Below are 22,976 nucleotides of genomic sequence, written 5' to 3'. Positions count from 1 at the left end.
ATCCATGATTTTTAAAAGAATAGACACTGGTCATCTTTATTGTCCTGCTGTAGCCACAGATTCTTGACTCGCCAATGGAATCTCTTCTGTCAAGCTCATAACATTTTAGCCCAATTGTCTAAGGCTAATTGTGTTAAATGATGTTCATTAAACACCAGACTTATTCAAGACAAAAGGAAATTTCATTTTTTTAAATACACGCCCAGAAAAAAGATTGTAAAACATATTGTACTACTGAGTTATGTAATGTTCCAGGATATAGTCTGGAGTAGAATTACTTTCAGCTCAAAGACAGAGAATAGTAACAATACTGAAATCTACAAACACAACTGTTGCAAAGGCTGAGTAATTTTAAGGATTCAAAGATGTAGTGAAGTCACACAAGTTCTAAAACTTGATAGTAATCAGTGTAGACAATTTCCAAATTTAAGTGCTAAGAACAACTCAACAGTAATGAAATACAAAACATTTTGTACTTACTTGTACTTTATCTTACACAGTAATATACTGAACATGATTAGTTGTAAAATGCTATCAGATTGTTTTCCTTTTGCCATAAAGATAAGAACATTCACTATGTAGTGATGGACTACTGTCAGGGAGGGAGCCTTGCTGCAAAGGTCAGAGAAAGAATGGAACCTCCCCAAGAGTCTGAGGTAGAGTACAAATATAAAACACATTTCAATATTGCATCAGTTTTTTGTTTATTCTCCAATTAAGTGACATTCCTGCTGTTCTTGAAGTGCCATGCTTTGTTTTCTAGATACTGAGCTGGTTTGCTGAGATCTGTATTGCTTTGCGAGAAATTCATGAAAAAGGATTGCTTCACAAACATCTGACACTAGAGGTACAGTAGTACACGTTACGCAAACACTGTTTAAAAGATATTAATATTAATATTCAGTAAAAATACTGTAGTTGTGGGAATAAAAGGAAACTTAATTTACAGTTTTACCTTCTCTCTTTTTGTAGAGCATACTCCTCACAGAATTTGGAATTGTGTGCTTGGGCAATTTTGGAAAAATCTACGAAAAGTACTGTACAATTTTTTTTTTAAACAAAATAATATACACTACTGGTCTAAAGTTTTAGAACACCCATTTTCCATTTTTTATTGACATTTCAGCAGTGAATAACCTTAAATGTTACAAAGGTAAGCAGTAAACTGTCCCAAGGTGACAGTTAATGAAGCCTTGAACATTAATGCAAAAAATTTCTACAGGTGCCCCAACTTTTGTTGATGACTATGTCTATACAAAGGTAGTGTTGGAACAAGCTGTGTTACTATACCCTGTGATGTACAAGTAACAAGGGTAGACAGGCTGGTTGGTCATGGGTTCATCCTATAGCATGATAATAACCCAAAACATTAGAAGAAAAGAACTAGACAGTGACTTCACATGATGAAGATCAGCACAGTCTCCAGACTTTAAACCTTTGGAGCTGATTTGTGAAGAACTGGACAGAAAGTGAAAACAAAGAAACCCCTGTGTAAGTGCAACACATTTGCAGTGGTGGAGGAAGTACTGATGCTTAGTACTTAAGTAAAAGTACAAATATCCCGCAAAAAATATACTCAAGTGAAAGTTTTTTAAAATTACTTTATTGATCCCTCCTGGAGAAATTATTCTCTGCATTTTACCCACAACAACTGAATGAAACACACACACAAGCATTATGCACATGAGCAACATGCACTAGAGACACTGGGGCAGGGGGCTGCCTAGTGAGGCGCCCGGGGAGCTGGAGTGAATCGGTGCCTTGCTCAGGGGCACCACAGCCATGGTCGCAGAGGCAGGGGAGGCGCGTCTCCTTCACCTTCACCGTATCCGTTTTTTTGCGCTTGGTCGAGGGATCGAACCTACGACCCTCGGATCTCAGGCCGGTCCAAAGTCGTACTCTTAACGTACTGCGCTAAGATAAATCAAAATTTTGATAAAGAATGTCGATATACTGATTTATGCCTCTGCCTATGTCACCTGCTTAAATACAGCCAAAGATGGCTGCCTAATTCTGAGCTGGAGGGCTCAGGCTCACGCTCAGCCGACGTTGGCTCTGGGTCCATGTTGATGTTGCATATCGTTTCTTCTCGCCGAAATCAGGCCAGCCCACTAGCTCGTGCTCCTACCAAATGCGCGCTCTGCCATCATTGGAGGTAATAGTGCCACCTGATTGGTTGGCAATGACAAACAACGCCTCAACGCAAGCAGTCTATTTTTTTTTCTTGCAAGATTTCGAGGAAATTATGTTCATAACATGTAACGAGTAACGGCATAAATTGTAGAAATGTAGTGGAGTAGAAAGTACAGATAATTGCTGCAAAATGTAATGGAGTAAAATACAAAGTATGCATTATTATTTTTACTTAAGTACAGATACGTAAAAAAAAATACTTAAGTACAGTAACGAAGTACAAATACTTTGTTACATTCCACCACTGCACATTTGTGGGAATTTCTACAACAGTGTTGGGATGAACTTTCTGAACAATTTTGATTACTGTTGCAGAAACTGTCATAAGTGTGTTCTGCTGCTGAATGATTCAAAGATATAGATTAAATTTAAGATTTAAACAAAAATAAAACAAGATTCAAAACAAAAAGATTCAGTCACTTCTTGTTTTTAAACTTTCCAACTGTTCACTTGTTCTAAAACTTTTGAGCAGTAGTGTATGTGTCCATAAAATACTGTTGTATTGATGTGTTTGATTGTACTGATGTGTTTGTTTTGTTTGGGGTTCTTTTTGGGGTTTTTTTCCACACAGCTCAAAAAGCACTCCATCAACTGATAATTCAAATCTGGCTGAAGCAGTAAATTATCTGCCACCAGAAGTCTTCACTGAGGGAAGTTATGATGCTAAAAGGTAAAAAGGTTTTGACTTGAGCCAACATTTTATTGTTGTTTTGACAAATCTTATTCAGGATTTATGGTCCTCTGAATCTGTCACTAAAGATAAAGTCTAACTGTTCACAAATATAGTATGAATAATGGTGTGATACAAATTATGGGTCTTTCTCATTGACTATGAGTATTCATATTCAAATATAAATACAAATGAGTATCTACAGTGTCTGCTATTAGAAGCTTAAGTCTTTGTGATCTTAACAAAGTTAAACAATTAATAGTTTGTTAGCATTTTGGCGGCACTCTCACACACTATAAATGTAGCACTTGAAGCACAAAAGTACACTTCAGCATGCAATTACACACAGACTGTGAAAGTGAAACAAATCCTGTTTAGACAAGCCGTTACACACAGATAACAAACGGCGGCAGCACTGTGTTTCACAAATGATGATCTCTTGTATGGCAAATAATGGTGTTGGTTTTGATCAGTGAAATGTGTCAAAAATGATCTTATGTTGAAAGTCACAGGTAGCAAATTTGGTGAAACATGCCTCAGGTGTTTATTGCCCAAAGCTACAGCTGTGACAGTAAAATGTATTTTAAAAAATGTAACAGCCCAGGTTGCTTTGTGTCCTGTTGTGGCTTAAGTTTGCACTCCATACAAATATCAACTCTAATAAGCTAATTGAGATAATTTTTTTCTAATGTTGTTACCTGCTTCATTATAAACATTACATAAAAAAATTTTTTTGCACTGCAACAACCACAACTAATAACAATAATAATAATAATAATAATAATAATAATGCTTGCTTTGTTCATAGTGACATTTGGTCAGTGGGATGCATACTGTATGAGCTCTGTACTCATAAACCAGCGGTAAGTTACACAAAGGTTTGCTTTGTATCAAACATGTATGTAATCAAAATATGAATGTGATTAAATAGACCAACACAGGCTATGTATTCCTGTGTAAAATTCATAATAGTACATGTAAAGAATATTCCACTTCACAGTTATGCTCCTATGCTTTCTCACAGAGAACGAGGCCAATCCTCAAAATGTAAACAGTATTTTTCTAGGCAAAAGGGAAATACACAAAGTACTTCTCTGAAATGTGGCTTCTTAAGTCTTACGCAATAAACTGTAGTTCCACAAAATGGTGCAACACAAATTTGAAGCACAAAAGTACACTTCAGCATGCAATTAAAAACAGACAGTGACAGTGAAATGTGTGTTTATGGTGTACTTAGAGACTGGAGTTGAGTGTTCACAGAAATGAAGTTATTCCTAACAAATCATATGGCCGTCCTTTACGAATAAAGAGCCGACTTCTTTAAAAACAATAAAATGCACAGCAGGGCTTGTTCAGCCAAAAACACCATATGAAGGAAGAGACAATCACTCCTTCAGAGGAAACGTCCAGTGTTGGCAAAGAAATAACAGCGCAACAGACACATGAACCTTAAAAGAGCTGAAAAATTTAATGAAAATATGACATTGCAGTTTTTCTGGTAAATACTGAAATTAATACTTAAATTTTGATTATTTGCTATAAATATTTTTGCTGTTGATGAGGTTCTTGCAGGGTTCTCACATTTATAACCCACATTTATCAATATATTATATTATTTGTAGACTTGACATTTCTTAATAGTATTCATATAAAATCATACAATTCAAAAGTGGCATTATACATATTTACAGAAAAACTATTGCTCTACACTTTAGTTGCTCCTGCTGACATTAGCGTTCAGGACAAGCTCTGGAGTCAAAGCTTTTAACAAGCTTTGACTCCATAAAATTTTAGCTGGGAGATTTGATATCTAATCCACCAAGAAGAAACAAGTAAGGTAAAGAAAAGACAAGTAATGTAAATAACTACAAACTAACTACTAACTGGTATGAGGCAATGACCAAAATCAGTGGTTCTTTTAGGATTTTCCTTATTGAATAATGGGCAAAGATATTTTATTTCAATCATTATGAGGTGTTTTCTAACCATAATTCTCTTTCAGTTTTCAGCAGAGACCACAATCAGGATCATACCCAAGATAATTGGTGGTCCTTACCCATGTCTCCCAGAAACATTCTCACCAGAGCTTTGTGAACTCTTGAAAGATATATTGAATAGAGACCCTCAATCAAGACCAGCAGCCAGTGAGATCCTGGAACATCGACTCATCATGAAATGTCTCTCAAACAAGGTATGACTCCACCAGCTACTGGTGTTTTCAGTTAAGCCAAAAAACCACAGTCCTTTTCACTGCTGCATTGATGTGATACACATAAACCCTGGATGTGTCTGCCTACTGAGTAGGCATGTAGCTTCAAGTAACACTGACTGAACTGTAGTACTTCACATCTGAGTACACCCAGAATCACTGATGAGTTTGGTTGGGAGACTTTGCTTTAATGCACCTGTAAACACACCCAACAATGATGTCATGGGGTCCTGGAGTACACCTGTACATCACTGCAGTGAGGTTAGAAAAAAGATCAGCAAAAAGATGTTTTTGGGGTTTTAAGTTGCTCTTTAATTGAATAACTTTGTCATGTTACCTAGATTTTCTCTTTAAAATGTCTATGCTTTTTCAATAGATCAAAACAACTCTGGAGGAACTTCAGACCAAGCTGACCAAGCTAAGAGGTGTGGCTGATGGTTTGGAACGTGTGCATCAGGGTACCACCATCGGCAGCCTGGCAGGAGGAGTGATTGGAGCGGTGGGGGGGATTACATCCATAGTGGGTATAATACTGGCTCCCTTCACTTTGGGAGCCTCTCTTATTGTCACTGGGGTTGGAGTGGGCGTGGGTGCACTTGGTGGGGTCACTGCTGGTGCCTCAAATATCACAAATATGGTCAACCAGTCCTCTGATCGCAAAGCTGTTCAAAGCATCCTCAAAGAGTTTGAACAGAAAATTCAAGCAGTTGTCACCTGGTTACAGGAGTTTGGCAACAGCCTACAGAACATCAGGAGCAGATTTGGCTCAGCTGACACACTTGACACAGCAGATAGCCAGTTCACTCAAGAGAACCTGAGAAGACTTGGCTTTAGGGCAGGGAGGGGAATAGGTGGTCTTGCTGAACTGATTCGACTAGTTCAAGTGATGAACATTGGAAGGATTGCAGCACAGGCATCCAGGGCAGTACGTGTGGCAGAGGTAGCAACAGGTGTGCTTTCTGGCTTATTCATAGCAGTAGATATCTTTTTTATTGCCATGGATGCCAAAGAGATACACCACATTAGACAGGCAAAGGCAGCAGAGGAGGCCGCTTCTTCTGGGTCAGTGTCCAACTCTAGGTCTACCTCTGACCAAGCTACACTTCTGTCCAGCTCAGTGATGGAAGAGCTCGAGCCTAAAACATCACAGGCACAGGACCAGTCTTCCTCTAAAACCACTCGAGTCAGATCTGAGATCATGAAATTTGTCCTGTCAATCAGGGAGGCAGCAGACGACTTGGAGAAAGTCTTGAATGATCTACAAAGCATCAGCTCATCTCTCCCTTCATTTGGAGATCAGGGAGAGCTGGAATGGCAAGATATGGAATTAATGTAACCCAAACCAGAAGCACATTCATTAAAGTGTAGTTAAGCCAAGTAGAAAATTCTGAATGTGCTGCCACCTGGTGTTTGCTCCGTGTTGTGCCCCCACCCTATGCAATTAATCTGTTCACATTCAGGTGCTGTGCAAAGCTACATCACATTTGGGTGTGGTAAAGTGTACATCAAACCACACCTGACCACAACTACGTGTGATGTTTGTTGAGGTTGAAGTAAAACAGACTTTTAAACCCAGAGTAGTCAGTGCAGCAAGGCTTTTCATCTGTTAAAAAAAATGTCAAGTTGCTTTTTCAATATGCAGTGAGCCAACATTTTAAAAGTTGGTTTCATACTCAGACCCATGAATGAAACTGTACTTTATATGTAAGTTAATCTACTTCTATTAGCAGGCTGATTCGCCTCTGGTCCAATCAGTAACTTTCATCTGTTACTGTGTAATGCTGACTATTGTATCATAATAATTTTGAGCATTACACTTGACTTTATTGTCAATAAGAATTCTTTTCAAAATAGGCCTCATTCTGATTACGTTAAGTTTTTTTTTTTTGTGTGTGTCTTTTTTTCATTATTTGGTAAACTAATACACAGTGAAACCCCCTATGTGAAGGATTTGAAAAGTTCTTATTTCGACAGCTTCTTCTGGTAGAATCAAATGGGACACTGTGGCACACCACAATCTGGCTACATCCACAGGTCTGAGCTACAGACCCTGGAATGAAAGGATTTAAAGTCACATAAAATTTTATCAGTTATCAAACTCATCTCATCTTTGAACAAACAATAACTTATATCCTTCATTATAATCTTAAAGATGATTTTTTTTCACATAAACATTCAGCACATAAGGGGTTTTAACTGCATTCAAACATGTATGCTGATTTTAGTTCCAATGTAATCTTGGTAGTTTTAGATAATTTTGCATGAATACAATGATTTGAGAAGCAGCTGACATGATTTGAGATGCAGCTGGCTCTCTGCTAGATTAAATTGTAATCTTGCGATTACTTGAATACATTTATAATACATATGGATACTGTATATATATATGTTGATGAGAAATAAAAATCACAAAGTTCAGACCTTGGTGTCTGGGTGACTTAGTGACTCAGTGGTTCATACTGTCACCTCATAAGAGGAAAGTCTTGAGTTAAACCTGTCAGCAGGCCGGAGCCTCTCTGAGTCTGATTTACATGTTTGCATTTGTCAGTGTTGTTTTTTTCTCGTTTCATCACACCATCTAAGGACATTAAGATCACTGAGAAAGAGAAGTTGGGATGAGGAACACACATATTTGTTTCACAATGACAAACCGTGAGAAAGAGAGAAAATTAATGTAATAATGTAAAGACATTCTTCCTGTTTGTGTGGTATAAAGACTTGAATGCTACAAAGAGCAAACTGGGTGCAGCAATACGAGATAAGCGTGCATGTGACTGTGGGAAACATGAAGACTGACACACCATGCACAATTCTTCCCTCCTTTGACAGTTGGTTTGGTACACATACTAAACCCAATGCATTTTAATAAAACAGCAATACAATAAACCCAACCTTGATAAAGGTTGGGTGTATGAAAAGACAGTCTAAAACATTATAAACATTATATCATTTAACATCAGCACAAACCCCAGCCTCCAAAATGATCATACAGTTGAATCAACACCTCTCTAGGTTTCACCCACCTGAACAGCGAACACTGAAAACAGTCATCAGCTGTCTGTGAACACCAGACTAAAACTGCTCACAGCATCAACTGGAAGGAAGTCAACATTTATTGACCAGAAATCAGTGGACAGCCAAAGAGAGATCAAGGAGGACATTCACATCTGACACCGGAGACCGTCTTTGAACAGACACAGTGCTTACTGGGGTAAATGAACACAATGACACTTGAGCCACTGATTTATTGAAATTGATTTTTGGGGGTATATCAGTGCTGAACCCTTATTCTCAGGTCCAGTTGCTAAAACAAGTGCTTACAGTCTGCAGTATAAAGAGTAAGTATCTTTTCACAGTTTCTCTTCTTAATGTTAAGGTTTAGATCACTTTTATAAATGATTATTGCTGAATTTTAAACTCTCAATGAAGGCCATTCCATTTAGCTGATCATTAGAACAATACTATATACTACTATATATAATTTGGTTACAGCTGTTCATTGTAGCCAAGGGTATTTACCTTGCATCAACATTCTTTAAGAATCTTATAATAATTGGAGCAATAATTTTGTTTTGGGGGATAAGCTCTCTCAGCTCCCTCCACCTCCCCAAATTCCATCTTATTTGTCATTTTGTTGATTTAAGATTCAAGAATATTTCTCTCAAAAGGATCCAGACTTCATTCTACACCTGCAGATTTGCTTAATCATTAATTTAAGGTTTCACTTTTGATTTATATATTGATACAGTCTTTGCTTATAATGAGGCCCTTAAGTAGAATGAAAGTGAGTTTGGATTTTTTCCCTGATGTCTGCTGTTCTCAGGTGGATCAAAACACTGTTCCTCTGAGGACATTAAAGGAAGGTGTGAACTGATACCCTGTTGATACCCTAGCATTGAATATTTTTACATGCACACTTTTAATAGTCAATTTTATTCTTGCAACATTATGTGCGTGTGGTTTTGCAACATGTATTACTCACACTGTGTGAACATACGAAAATTCAACTGAAAATCAACCACAACTGCTGATACACTTGTGTCTGCCATGACTTCAGGAAACACAGAGAGAGAGAGAGAGAGAGAGAGAGAGAGAGAGAGAGAGAGAGAGAGAGAGAGAGAGAGAGAAGACATCAGATAAAGCTAAAGCCAAAGGATAGGTACATCTTTAGTTTCTCTTCGCAAGACAGAGCAACATGATTCACTGATTTTAGGTCATACACGGTTACGCAAATAAGGTATGTTATAATTTTCATTATCACAAAGAAAGTCTCAATTTTGTATTGTTTTGTTTTTTATCAAATATAGATCAAAACAGTTCTACAGGTGTAAATGTCTGAGTGTGTTACTGGAAGACCTGTTGGAGGAAGGCCTGCTGAACCTACACTCAGTGTAAATTCTCTAACTCTTTGAAACTAACTTTTCTATATGACATAATTACTGATTTTTTTTTTTTTTTTTTTTAAGTTCATGACTTCATAAGTTCTGTTTGATGCAGGGGTTGTATTTACATCTTTTCACTTCAAAAATCAACAAAACATAGAATTTGCCCAGTGGTGCCCAAACTTTTGCATGCAGCAGTATAAAATAATATGAAGTTGTTTGTGTTGGTTTGATAATATGTGTGTGTGTCATTAGGAAATAACAAAGATGGGGGCAGAACAGAGCACTCTGGCAAAGAACGGTTATACACTGCAAAGAGAAACCAAAAATGCTGTTGTTGCCACAAAGGGAGATGACATGTTTTTCTTAAGAAGGATCATCTTACACAAGGTAAGTGAGAAGTTCCTCAGAAAACCTCACTTACATGAAAATATGAAAAATACTGTATGTCCACATTCAGACATAGCAAAGAAAAACCCAATTCAAAATCTCACATACAGGCCATTTTAGTTCAGAGCAAATAATATAGTAATCTAAAGAACTCTATTTGTTTTGAACAAGAATTGAACTTACTTTTTACCAGCTTTTGTCCATACATGAGCTGTGAAGTAAGAGAGCTGTTGTGTTGACTGGCAAATTTAGTCTCCAAAATAATTAGAAAAACTATTTTTAAACAATAAAAATGTATAAGATCATTAACTATTACTATTATGAACTAACCTGCCAGAAAGGCATCATGCCATACTACTTGTTTTGCTCGTGTAAACGGGTACCAATATGGTGAAATGTGGAAGGGTGAATACATTATTTGTAGAAAGATTACTGAATCAGCAAATGGACGTGGATTGAGAGCATCCAATCACATTTTTTCTCATTGCCTTTAAAACGGGGGCGCTGGAAATGTGGGTAGATAAAATGGACCAACTGAGAGAGAAAGAAAAAGTTTATGCTTTCACTTACTTTCAGTTGTGACTCTCTGTCTTATTTTATTTACTACAGGGATTAGACAGTTTTTTTTCCAGTAATAGATATGCTTTAAAGTATACAACAAACCACTACTTCAAATACAATAACATCTGATAGCAAGAGGCCAAATGGAAAACCCCTGTAATGCTCCTCAAAACATTGTTGAAAACAATCCTCCAACTTGGGAGGAGCCATTCCTTTAGCTTCTCACATGCAGGAATTTATTTTGGAGCCAGAAAACAACCAGACAGACATAAAAAGAAAAAATTAAGAACTGCAAAAGAAGTCTGTATAATGACTGTGTGTGCTACAAAGTCTAAATCTAAATACTGACATACAAGAAAAAAAATGTAAGCCTTCAGTAAGTTGAGGTACTGAAAGTACCTGGATTTAATCCCAATTTCCCCAATTTCCATCTTGTTTGTCATTTTGTTGTTGATTTAAGATTCAAGAGTATTTCTGCTGAACCCACACACAGTGTACACATTTCATAGGTTTGGGCTTATAAAAAATAAATAAATAGTAATTGTGGCATGTACAAAAAGGACCCAGCTGATGTGCTGATGCACACAGTTTGTCAGCTGATGACAAATTGTTGACAAATTCTCTAACTCTTTGAAACTAACTTTTCTATATGTCATAATTACTGATTATTTTTTTATTTTTTAAGTTTATGACTTCATAAGTTCTGTTTGACGCAGGGGTTGTATTTACCTCTTTTCACTTCAAAAATCAACAAAACATAGAATTTGCCCAGTGGTGCCCAAACTTTTGCATGCAGCAGTATAAAATAATATGAAGTTGTTTGTGTTGGTTTGATAATATGTGTGTGTCATTAGGAAATAACAAAGATGGGGGCAGAACAGAGCACTCTGGCAAAGAACGGTTATACACTGCAAAGAGAAACCAAAAATGCTGTTGTTGCCACAAAGGGAGATGACACGTTTTTCTTAAGAAGGATCATCTTACACAAGGTATGTGAGAAGTTCCTCAGAAAACCTCACTTACATGAAAATATGAAAAATACTGTATGTCCACATTCAGACATAGCAAAGAAAAACCCAATTCAAAATCTCACATACAGGTCATTTTAGTTCAGAGCAAATAATATAGTAATCTAAAGAACTCTATTTGTTTTGAACAAGAATTGAACTTACTTTTTACCAGCTTTTGTCCATACATGAGCTGTGAAGTAAGAGAGCTGTTGTGTTGACTGGCAAATTTAGTCTCCAAAATAATTAGAAAAACTATTTTTAAACAATAAAAATGTATAAGATCATTAACTATTACTATTATGAACTAACCTGCCAGAAAGGCATCATGCCATACTACTTGTTTTGCTCGTGTAAATGGGTACCAATATGGTGAAATGTGGAAGGGTGAATACATTATTTGTAGAAAGATTACTGAATCAGCAAATGGACGTGGATTGAGAGCATCCAATCACATTTTTTCTCATTGCCTTTAAAACGGGGGCGCTGGAAATGTGGGTAGATAAAATGGACCAACTGAGAGAGAAAGAAAAAGTTTATGCTTTCACTTACTTTCAGTTGTGACTCTCTGTCTTATTTTATTTACTACAGGGATTAGACAGTTTTTTTTCCAGTAACAGATATGCTTTAAAGTATACAACAAACCACTACTTCAAATACAATAACATCTGATAGCAAGAGGCCAAATGGAAAACCCCTGTAATGCTCCTCAAAACATTGTTGAAAACAATCCTCCAACTTGGGAGGAGCCATTCCTTTAGCTTGGCACATGCAGGAATTTATTTTGGAGCCAGAAAACAACCAGACAGACATAAAAAGAAAAAATTAAGAACTGCAAAAGAAGTCTGTATAATGACTGTGTGTGCTACAAAGTCTAAATCTAAATACTGACATACAAGAAAAAAAATGTAAGCCTTCAGTAAGTTGAGGTACTGAAAGTACCTGGATTTAAATAAAACGGCTTGCACTGAAGTAGCATGAGCAGCACAGACTAACTTGTGTTTTCTCTTGCTGCTGATCACGTAGTGCAGTGCAAATGATTAACCCTTTTTAACCTGCCATAGAACCAAATCCGCCAGAACATATTTTACATTTTTACCTGCTGTGGTGCCATTTTTTTTGGAGTATTTCAATTTGGTATACATCAGTACAACCCTTATATCCCAGATTTTAAGTATATCTATGAATGTATGTCCATACTAACTGAATAAAGTGCCAAAACTGCAATAAACCACAAAAAAAAAAATTTTCTCCACATATTTTTCTAAATACAGAGATGTCTTAGCTGTATCCCTCAAAATTAGAAATGTAAAAAAGCACAAAATAATTTTTAATTCAGTCTAAACCACAATAAATTTATTTTGAGTGTATTCATTGGTTAGTTTTTGAGATACATTCAAAAACGAAACGAACACCCAACCATCCTGGATTATACTATTTTTATTTTGTGTGCTGTTTATGGATTTTTTGCGACTTTTTACTGGTTTTCTGCACACCCACTCGTGGAAGAGAACAGCTCTCTGAGACATGTTTAAACTTTGATATGTAAGTGTAACTCCTCCGGTTTAATATGCAAAAAGAATTATTGCTCTATCTTATGTGGTTGCAGTTTTACCGGCATTTAAAAATTGATATGCAAATGAGATTGCCGGTGCTCCCGTCGGTTTAACCCCCTTAAAGATCGCCGGCGCTCCCGTCTGTTTAAGGAGGTTAAACTGTGAATGCCTTTGCACTTGAGGTCAAAGGTCAAGGTCACTGTGATCTTGTGTAAGTATTGCATGTGAACATCCAACACTAACCTTCCCAAACATTGCCACTATCACGACGAAACACCCAAAACCTCTACCTCTACATCAGCTAAAGGCACCCAACCGCGCAGAGGCATACCACCGCCATGTGGTACTTCTAGTTTTTCATTTACTACAAATTGTGCAATGAAAATAAGTTGTATCAAAATGCAAATTCAATGCCATCAGGACAGACAAACAGCATCATCACCTTCAGCCAAGATGGCGGCGCGCACGGACGCAGCGGCTCACGGCTCTCCTGTTCGGTGCTCTTTTTTGTTGTTTTTGTATGTTTCTCTTGTTTGTTTGCACACTGCCGGTTCTACGAACACTCGCTACACCCGCCAAGACCTTATGGACATCGGCCACCAACACCAGACATCTGTCTCAAGTGTCTTTCATCAAACGCATAACATCCCAGACGACATAGCGAGACCAGCCGGCTCTCCGTGGATTGTTGTCGGGTCCAGGAGGCGCAGACGGAGGAGGGAGAGGAAGCAGAAACGGGGCCGAAGGTCCGGTGTTATGCAGAGGCTTAAGAAACAACCACACAAGCCACCTCTACCGAGCCTGTACCTCTCCAATGCCAGATCCCTGGTGCATAAAACGGACGAACTGGAATTACAACTCGCTGGAAATCGTTATGTTCGTGACTGCTGTGTTTTGATTATCACCGAAACCTGGCTTCACCCGGGGATACCCGATGCTAGCATGCAGCTAGCAGGCCGCACTCTGCTCCGCTGGGACAGGACGAAGGACTCCGGTAAGAGCAGAGGAGGTGGGCTCTGTATTTACATTCATGAAAACTGGTGTAACAACGGGACAATCATTGACAAACACTGCTCCCCTGACCTCGAGTACATGTCTGTAAGATGCCGGCCTTTTTTTCTACCAAGAGAGCTAACAGTAGTGATCATCACGGCTGTGTATATTCCGCCCAACGCCAACGTAAACACGGCGCTCTCTCTCCTGCTGAACACCATTAACGAACAGCAGAGGGTCCACCCTGACGGTGTTCATATAATTGCAGGTGACTTTAATAAGGCCAACTTAAAGACTGTACTCCCAAAATTCTACCAACACGTCAAGTGTTCCACAAGAGGGGGAAACACTCTGGATCATGTGTACTCTAACATTAAACACGCGTACAGAGCCATACCCCTCCCCCACCTCGGACAGTCAGATCATCTCTCCCTCCTGCTTCCCCCAGCCTACACCCCCCTCAGACGCAGCGCCAGGCCCACCACAAAGACTGTTACAACCTGGCCTGACAATGCACTCTCCACACTCCAAGACTGCTTCGAACAGACAGACTGGGACTTATTTGAACACCAGGAGCTGGAAACATTCACAGGAACGGTTCTTGACTACATCAAGTTTTGCATCGGGAATGTGACTGTGGATAAAAACATTCGGGTTTTTCCAAACCAGAAACCCTGGATGACCAGCCAGGTCCGCATGCTCCTCAGAGCCCGTGATGCTGCCTTCAGGTCAGGCGACAGAGCTCTGTACAGGGCTGCTCGAGCCGACCTGAAAAAAGGAATTAAAAAAGCTAAGGCAGACCATAAGCGGAGCATAGAGTCCCACCTGTCCAGCCACGACACACGGAGGGTGTGGCAGGGTATACAAGACATCACAAACTACAGAGGATGTCATGTATCAACAGGAGACCTGAGTGCACCGCTGGCAGAGGAGCTAAATTGCTTCTTTGCTCGCTTCAACTCACCACAACAGCAGCACTCATCTGCTCCAGCCTTGCCTCCAACCCCTCTCCCACCCGCTTCCTGCACCACTCCACTCACTGTAAGGGAGCACGACGTCAGACGGGTGCTCCTGGCAGTGAACCCCAAAAAGGCTGCCGGCCCAGACGGAGTACCTGGTAAGGTGCTCAGAGCGTGTGCCGACCAGCTAGCCCCCATCTGCACCAGAATTTTCAACCTCTCCCTAGCCCAAGCAGTCATTCCGTCCTGCCTAAAATCAGCCACAATCATACCAGTGCCAAAAAAGTCTCCCATCACCAGCCTTAACGACTACCGTCCTGTGGCCCTCACTCCAGTAATCATGAAGTGCTTCGAGAGACTGGTTCTACAACACATCAGGAACTATCTCCCCCCAGACTTCGACCCCTACCAGTTTGCATATCGTGGTAACAGATCCACAGAGGATGCTATCGCCGTAGCTCTCCACTCTGTGCTGAGCCATCTGGAGCAGCAGCAGAGCTACGTTCGGATGCTCTTTGTGGATTACAGTTCCGCCTTCAACACAATCATTCCCGACATTCTCATCACCAAACTGGACACTCTCGGCCTCCCCCCTCTCACATGTGCCTGGATAAAGGACTTCCTAACTAACCGACCCCAGACTGTGAGACTCGGCCCCCACCTCTCCTCCATTCGCACGCTGAGCACCGGCTCTCCACAGGGCTGTGTGCTGAGCCCCCTCCTGTACTGCCTCTACACCCATGACTGCAGTCCGGCCCACAACAGCAACCTCATCGTTAAGTTTGCTGACGACACTACAGTGGTCGGACTCATCTCAAAGGGAGATGAAGCAGCCTACAGAGAAGAGGTCCTGAAGTTGGCATCCTGGTGTTCAGAGAACAACCTGGCTCTGAACACCAAGAAAACCAAGGAGATCATTGTCGACTTCAGGAGGCACAGCACCAACTTAGCCCCCCTCTACATCAACGGCGAGTGCGTGGAGAGAGTCCACACTTTTCGGTTTCTTGGGATCCTCATCTCCGCTGACATCTCCTGGACAGAGAACATCACAGCGGTCATTAAGAAGGCTCAGCAGTGGCTACACTTCCTGAGGGTACTCAGGAAGCACAACCTGGACTCCATCCTGCTGCTGACCTTCTACCGCTCGTCCATTGAGAGCCTGCTGACGTACTGCATCACAGTATGGTACGGCAGCTGCACCATGGCAGACAGGGAGAGGCTTCAGAGGGTAGTTAAGGCGGCACAGAAGATCATCGGCTGCCCCCTCCCCTCCCTGATGGACATTTACACCTCCCGCTGCCTCAGCAGAGCAAAGAACATCACCAAGGACAGCTCCCACCCTGGCTTTGCTCTGTTTGACCTGTTGCCCTCAGGAAGGCGCTACAGGCACATCAGAACAAAGACTAACAGACTCAGAGACAGTTTTTTCCCAAAAGCCATAACCATACTGAACTCACACATGCACTGAACCCCACAGTCTATTCCCCTGAACCCCCGGACTTCCTTCCCTCTATCCACTCACCGTGCAATATCCGTATACTGTGCAATATTCATTAATGTGCAATAACCCATACTTGAACTGTGCACCTTACCCCCCCCTTGCTTTTTTCTCTTCATATTGTTGTATAGCATTCCTTTTAAATTTTTGACTTTTGACTTGCACTAAACTTACTTAACTTAATCTTATTTTATTTTTATTCTATTCTATGTTGTATATTCATACATGTTGCACTGGAGAAGGAGATGCTTTCCATCTCGTTGTACATGTAAAAGATGTCCAATGACAATAAAAGGCATTCTATTCTATTCTATTCTATTCATCTTCTCTTCCACCCTGTGCCACATGATCACACTGGTCACCTTAGAACTGCAGGCTGTACTGGAGGCAGGAGGTAGAACTGTAGGAGAAGCGTTTTGCTAAAGGATCTATTTTGTTGACTGCTATCTCAGGCAAACCACTTGAACCTGTCTGCTCCCAGTCACTGTGACTGCCAGGTATTTCTGCCACACCATTCTTATGCAAGTGACATTTTAACAGGTACCCAGAAATGTTGTTCCAGCATTAACCAGAGAGAGAGCAATCCTCAAGACAACAAATCATCCTCATATTGTGAGCATCAAGAACTCTTTTCAAGGTAAGTTTTGAAAAAAAAAAAAGCTTCAATTTTTATGTTCCTCTGAATTTGTTATGTTAATCTCTGTTTGGTCATCCACTCTGTCCTGCTGTTATTACTATGGCTAGTCTGGACTAGCCACAGCCACTCAATTTGAGATGGTAACAATTAATAATAAAACCTGCAACTGCTTTGGGCTGTTTTTTTTTTTTTTTTTGCTTGTTTGGGTTTTTTTTGGTAATTATGGTGTTTAAAAAGGTGTACTTCATTTTGGATAGTTTGAGGTTTTCTTACTTCTGGAAGAAGAAGTCGTTTCAGCTCAAAGATTCAAGACAAAGAATAGTAACAATACTGAAATGTACAAACTACTACTACTTCCTCTAAAACAGATGCTTTCACAAAAAAGAGTGTATTTTGTATTTATTTGGGAGTGTCTTACACAGCCATTAAATGAACATGATCAGTTGTAAAATGCTAACAGACTGTCTTCCTTATGCCATAAAGATCAGAACATTTACTATGTAGTGATGGACTACTGTCAGGGAGGAAACCTTGCTGCAAAGGTCAGAGAAAGGAGGGAATCTCCACAAGAGTCTGAGGTAGAGGACAACTATGAAAAATACATTTCAATATTGCATCAGGTTTTTTTTTGTCTATTTTCCAATTAATTGATATTCATGCTCTTCTTCAATGGTCACACTTTGTTTTCTAGATACTGAGCTGGATTGCCGAGATCTGTATTGCTTTGAGAGCTATTCATGAAAAAGGCTTGCTTCACAAACATCTGATGCTAAAGGTAGAGCAGTACACGTTACACAAACACTGATTAAAAGATTGTATGACAAAACAACTGTATCGATTATGTGATATGTAATCATTCAAATTAACCTTTTTTTCTTTTCATTTTTAATAAAATGAATGAGCTTCTGGCCTGTCAAACATACATTTACAGTTTGCAATATCAGTAAAAATATTTTTAGTTGTGTGAATTCATAAAGAGTTGACTTAACAGTTTTATCTTCTCTCATTTTGTAGAACATACTCCTCACAGAGTTTGGAATGGTGTGCTTGGGAGATTTTGGAAAAATCTATGAAAAGTACTGTATACTTTCTTTTTTTTTTTTAAAAAAAAAAAACAAACATCCACACTCTAAAGTTTTAGAACATTTTTTGGGGGCTCTTTTTGGGTTTTTTTTTTTTTTTGTTTTTGTTTTTGTTTTTTTTAGAAATTGCAGCAGTCTAGTGAATAACCTTAAATGTTACAAAGGTAAGCAGTAAACTGCCCGAGGTTTAAAAAAAGTAAAAAAAAAAAATTTTTAGGTCACCAAAAACTGAAGTATCTTTGTCTGGGATTAAGACATTGGGATTAGCTAATTAGTATTAGCTTTCCTGCAGCAATTGAAGTAAAGTGAACCTTGAAATTGTTAAACAATTCCTACCAGTGCCCCAGCGTTTGCTGATGAATTACAAACCCTCTGCCTGTACAAAGGCAGTGATGGAACAAACTGTTATTATACTCTCTGATGTACAAGTAACAAGGACAGAGAGTCTGTTTGGTCAGAGGTTCATCCTACAGTTGGATCCAAAAATTAGAAGAAAAGAACTAGACAGTGACTTCACATGATGAAGACCAGCACAGCTTTCAGATTTCAACCACATGAAGATGGTTTGGGTGAACTGGACAGAAGGTATAACAGAGGAATCAGAAACAGCAAGACACTGAATTTTGTAAATTTAAATAACAGCTGAAAAAATGAAGGTGTTCTAAAATTTCTGAGCAGTAGAGTATGTGTCTATAAAACATTGTTGCATTGATGTAATTGGTTGTTTTGATGTGTTCGTTTCGTTTTTTTGTTTTGTTTTTTCACAGCTCAAAAAGCACTCAGTCAACCAATAATTCATATCTGGCTGAAGCCATAAATTATCTGCCACCAGAAGTCTTCACTGAAGGAAGCTATGATGAAAAAAGGTAAAAAGGGTTTTTTTAACCAAATTGTAAAACTGACTCAAGTCAACTTTTTAGTGTTTTTTTTTGACAAATCTGCTTCCAGTTTTATAATCCTCTGAATCTATCATTAAAGATACAGTCTGTTTGTATACAAATATAGTATGGAAATAATAATGATTTGATACAAATGAACACACAATGACTGTAGTTACCTGCATGAAAAAGAGCAAAACAAACTTGAAATGTGTTGGGGGCGGGGCCGTGGGTTGCTACTTCAATGGCATCAAAAAAAGACTTTCTTTATTTACAGTGACATTTGGTCAGTGGGATGCCTACTCTATGAGCTCTGCACTCAAAAACCAGCGGTAAGTTACACAAAGGTTTGCATTTTATCAAAAAATATAAAATAAGATTAAAAAGACCAACAAAACTAGGCTATTAATTAGCATGTAAAATTCATAAAAGCATATGTAAAAATAACTTATTTTCCATAAAATAACTGACCACTTTCTACCAAAAATCTGACAAGGATTTCCCTAATTAGCTTCAAAATACTCAGATAAAGTCATGAAAATCAAAAGTGGCATCATATTTATATATATATATAGACAATGACTAAATAATTGGAAAATTCATTGCAATGTATTTACCTAAGATCTAGATCATGTTAAATTCATGGCAATGAATTTACCTAAGATCTAGAATCAATGCTTTTAAAGCAAAAAAAAAAAAAAAAACTTAACAAGCTAAAGATAATTAATGTCCGTAAAATTTTAGCTGGGAGATTAGACAAACTCTGTCCACCAACTGTAATTTTGATAGACAAGTAACAACATACCAACTAATTACTAAATGGCGTGATCCAAATCAGTGGTTTTGTTAGGATTTTCCTTGTTGAATAATAATGAAAGTTATTTTGTTTCAATTATTATGAGGTTTTCTAACCATAATTGATTTTCAGTTTTCAGCAGAGACCACAACCATGCTCATGCCCAAGATAATTGGTGGTCCTTACCCATGTCTCCCAGAGACATTCTCACCGGAGCTTTGTGAAATCTTGAATGATATATTCAACAGAGACCCTCAATCAAGACCAACAGCCAGTGAGATCCTGAAACATCCCCTCATCATAACATGTCTCTCAAACAAGGTATAACACCACCAGCTACTGGTGTTTTCAGTTTAGCCAGACAGCCACACAGTCCTCTATACTGCTCTACTGATGTTATACACACAAACACTGGATGTGCCTACTACTGAGTAGGCATGTAGCTTACAGTAACATCAGACTGAATCAGAATCAGAAAACTTTATTGCCAGGTATGTTACACATACAAGGAATTTGATGTGGTGTTGTTGGTGCAAAAAAGACAAATTGGACTGACAAGTCCCATAACACACAAAGTTGAACAAGAACAAAAGAAAAAAGAGAACAGAACAAAAAAAAATTTAATACTAAAATAAGAGAAAGAAGAAAGAAGTACTAAGAGGAAGAAACAGTCTGTACAAATAATAATAGTAATAATGTAATAATGTGCAGTGTTTGACGTCTGATTACACCCAGAATCACTGATGAGTTTGGTTGGGAGACTTATTGCACCTGTAAACACACCCAACAATGATGTCATGGGGTCCTGGAGCACACCTGTACATCACTGCAGTGAGGTTAGAAAAACCTCTGGAGATCAGCAAAAAGATGTTTTTGGGGTTTTAAGTTGCACTTTAACTGGATAACTGTGTCATGTTACCTAGCTTTTCTCTAATACTGTCTATGCTTTTTCAATAGATCAAAACAACTCTGGAGGAACTTCAGACCAAGCTGACCAAGCTAAGAGATGTGGCTGATGGTTTGGAACGTGTGCACCAGGGTACCACCATTGGCAGGCTGACAGGAGGAGTGATTGGAGTGGTGGGGGGGGTTACGTCCATAGTGGGTCTAATACTGGCCCCCTTCACTTTGGGAGCCTCTCTTATTGTCTCTGGGGTTGGAGTGGGTATGGGTGCACTTGGTGGGGTCACTGCTGGTGCCTCAAATATCACAAATATGGTCAACCAGTCCTCTGATCGCAAAGCTGTTCAAAGCATCCTCAAAGAGTTTGAACAGAAAATTCCAGCAGTTGTCACCTGGTTACAGGAGTTTGGCAACAGCATCCAGAACATCAGGAGCGGATTTGGCTCAGCTGAGACACCTGACACAGAGGATAGCCAGTTCACTGAAGAGAACCAGAAAAGGCATGGCTTCAGGGCAGGGAGGGGAATGGGTGGCCTTGCAGCATGGGCATCCAGGGCAGTACGTGTGGCAGAGGTAGCTACAAGTGTGCTTTTTGGCTTATTCATAGCAGTAGATATCTTTTTTATTGCCATGGATGCCAAAGAGATATACCACATTAGACAGGCAAAGGCAGCAGAGGCAGCTGCTACTTCTGGGTCAGTGTCCAACTTTGACTCTACGTCTACCTCTGACCAAGCTGCACTGTCCAGTTCAGTGATGCAAGAGCTCGAGCCTAAAACATCACAGGCACAGGACCAGTCTTCCTCTAATACCACTGAAGTCAAATCTGAGATCATGAAATTTGTCCTGTCAATCAGGCAGGCAGCAGACAACTTGGAGAAAGTCTTGAATGAGCTACAAAGCATCAACTCATCTCTCCTTTCATTTGGAGATCAGGGAGAGCTGGAATGGCAAGATATGGAATTAATGTAACTTAAATGTTCCATTAAATCAAATCAGAGGCACATTCATTAAAGTGTAGTTAAGCCAAGTAGAAAATTCTGAATGTGCTGCCACCTGGTGTTTGCTCCATGGTGTGCCCCCACCCTGTGCATCTGTTAACATTTGGGTGTGGTCAAGTGTACATCAAACCACACCTGACCACAACTAAGTGTGATGTTTGTTGAGGTTGAAGTAAAGCCGACTTTTAAACCCAGAGCTGTCAGTGCAGCAAGGCTTTTCATCTGTTAAAAAAGTGTCAAGTTGCTTTTTCAATATGCAGTGAGCCAACATCTTTTTTCCATTATTTGGTACATTAATGTAATACACAGTGAAACCCCCTACGTGCAGGATCTGAAAAGTTCTTTTTTCGACAACTTCTTCTGGTAGAATCAAATGGGACACTGTGGCACACCACAATCAATCATGATTTGACATGCAGCTGGCTCTCTGCTAGATTAAATTGTAAGCTTGCAATTTTGCAAATGCATTTGAATGCATTTATAATACATATGGATACTGTATATATATATATGTTGATGAGAAATAAAAATCACAAAGTTCAGACCTTGGTGTCTGGGTGACTTAGTGACTCAGTGGTTCATACTGTCACCTCATATAAGGAAAGTCTTGAGTTAAATCTGTCAGCAGGCCAGAGCCTCTCTGAGTCTGATTTACATGTTTGCATTTATCAGTGTTGTTTTTTTCTTGTTTCATCACACCTTCTAAGGACATTAAGATCACTGAGAAAGAGAAGTTGGGATGAGGGACACCCATATTTAGAGTTTCCAAGTAAACAAGCATATTTCAGAGGCTTTAAAAATTGATGATTATGCAGACCTGATGCCAGTGAGCACTGGCAAAGCAGAATGAAAAGAAAAGGGATATAAAGTCACCCAGTTACTGGAACTTTAGGGGTGGGTTTACAGGCATTGCAGCCAACTTTGCAACTTTATTGCTAGATTTATTGACTTGTTACACCCTTTTAGCAACTTTTCTTTAACAAAAGCACCTAGCAACAAATCTGGCGACGTTTTGTACAAACCTTAGCTACTTTCTGTAGACAGGGTAAGGTTTTCCATCCACAGGCCAAGATCTGAACTGAGTCCCTGTGACTTTTGTTCCTCTCTCTCTGACAAGGACTTGGATCTGTTTCTTACTTTCTCTCATATCAACTGAATATAGCCAAAACCACAGCACAGGTCTTTAACGTATGTGTATGGCGATGTTGTCAGATGACATCAAAGTTATAAAATCAGGATTTCAGCAGTGCAGAGCACTTTT

The 22,976-nt window shown here is 39.2% G+C and overlaps 2 protein-coding genes across 2 annotated transcripts; both read left to right on the top strand.

The window, feature by feature from the left end:
- The first annotated feature begins 584 nt into the window (after nt 1–584).
- Nucleotides 585–6,408, top strand: LOC121188952. Its single transcript, XM_041048901.1, has 4 exons — nt 585–656; nt 764–847; nt 4,866–5,054; nt 5,449–6,408. The coding sequence occupies exons 1-4, from the start codon at nt 585–587 to the stop codon at nt 6,406–6,408; spliced, it is 1,305 nt and encodes a 434-aa protein (XP_040904835.1).
- Nucleotides 6,409–9,198: 2,790 nt separating this feature from the next.
- On the top strand, nt 9,199–21,686 carry LOC121188951 (serine/threonine-protein kinase 4-like). The gene is made up of 10 exons (XM_041048900.1): nt 9,199–9,309; nt 9,710–9,844; nt 16,959–17,055; nt 17,539–17,633; nt 17,747–17,830; nt 18,070–18,131; nt 18,905–19,003; nt 19,293–19,347; nt 19,944–20,132; nt 20,769–21,686. The coding sequence occupies exons 2-10, from the start codon at nt 9,722–9,724 to the stop codon at nt 21,684–21,686; spliced, it is 1,722 nt and encodes a 573-aa protein (XP_040904834.1). The 5' UTR covers nt 9,199–9,309; nt 9,710–9,721.
- The last annotated feature ends 1,290 nt before the right edge of the window (nt 21,687–22,976 follow it).

Source organism: Toxotes jaculatrix, chromosome 10 (genome assembly GCF_017976425.1).
Source record: "Toxotes jaculatrix isolate fToxJac2 chromosome 10, fToxJac2.pri, whole genome shotgun sequence".
NCBI classification, from domain to species: Eukaryota; Metazoa; Chordata; class Actinopteri; family Toxotidae; genus Toxotes; species Toxotes jaculatrix.
This window is presented reverse-complemented; position numbering and strand designations above follow the sequence as displayed.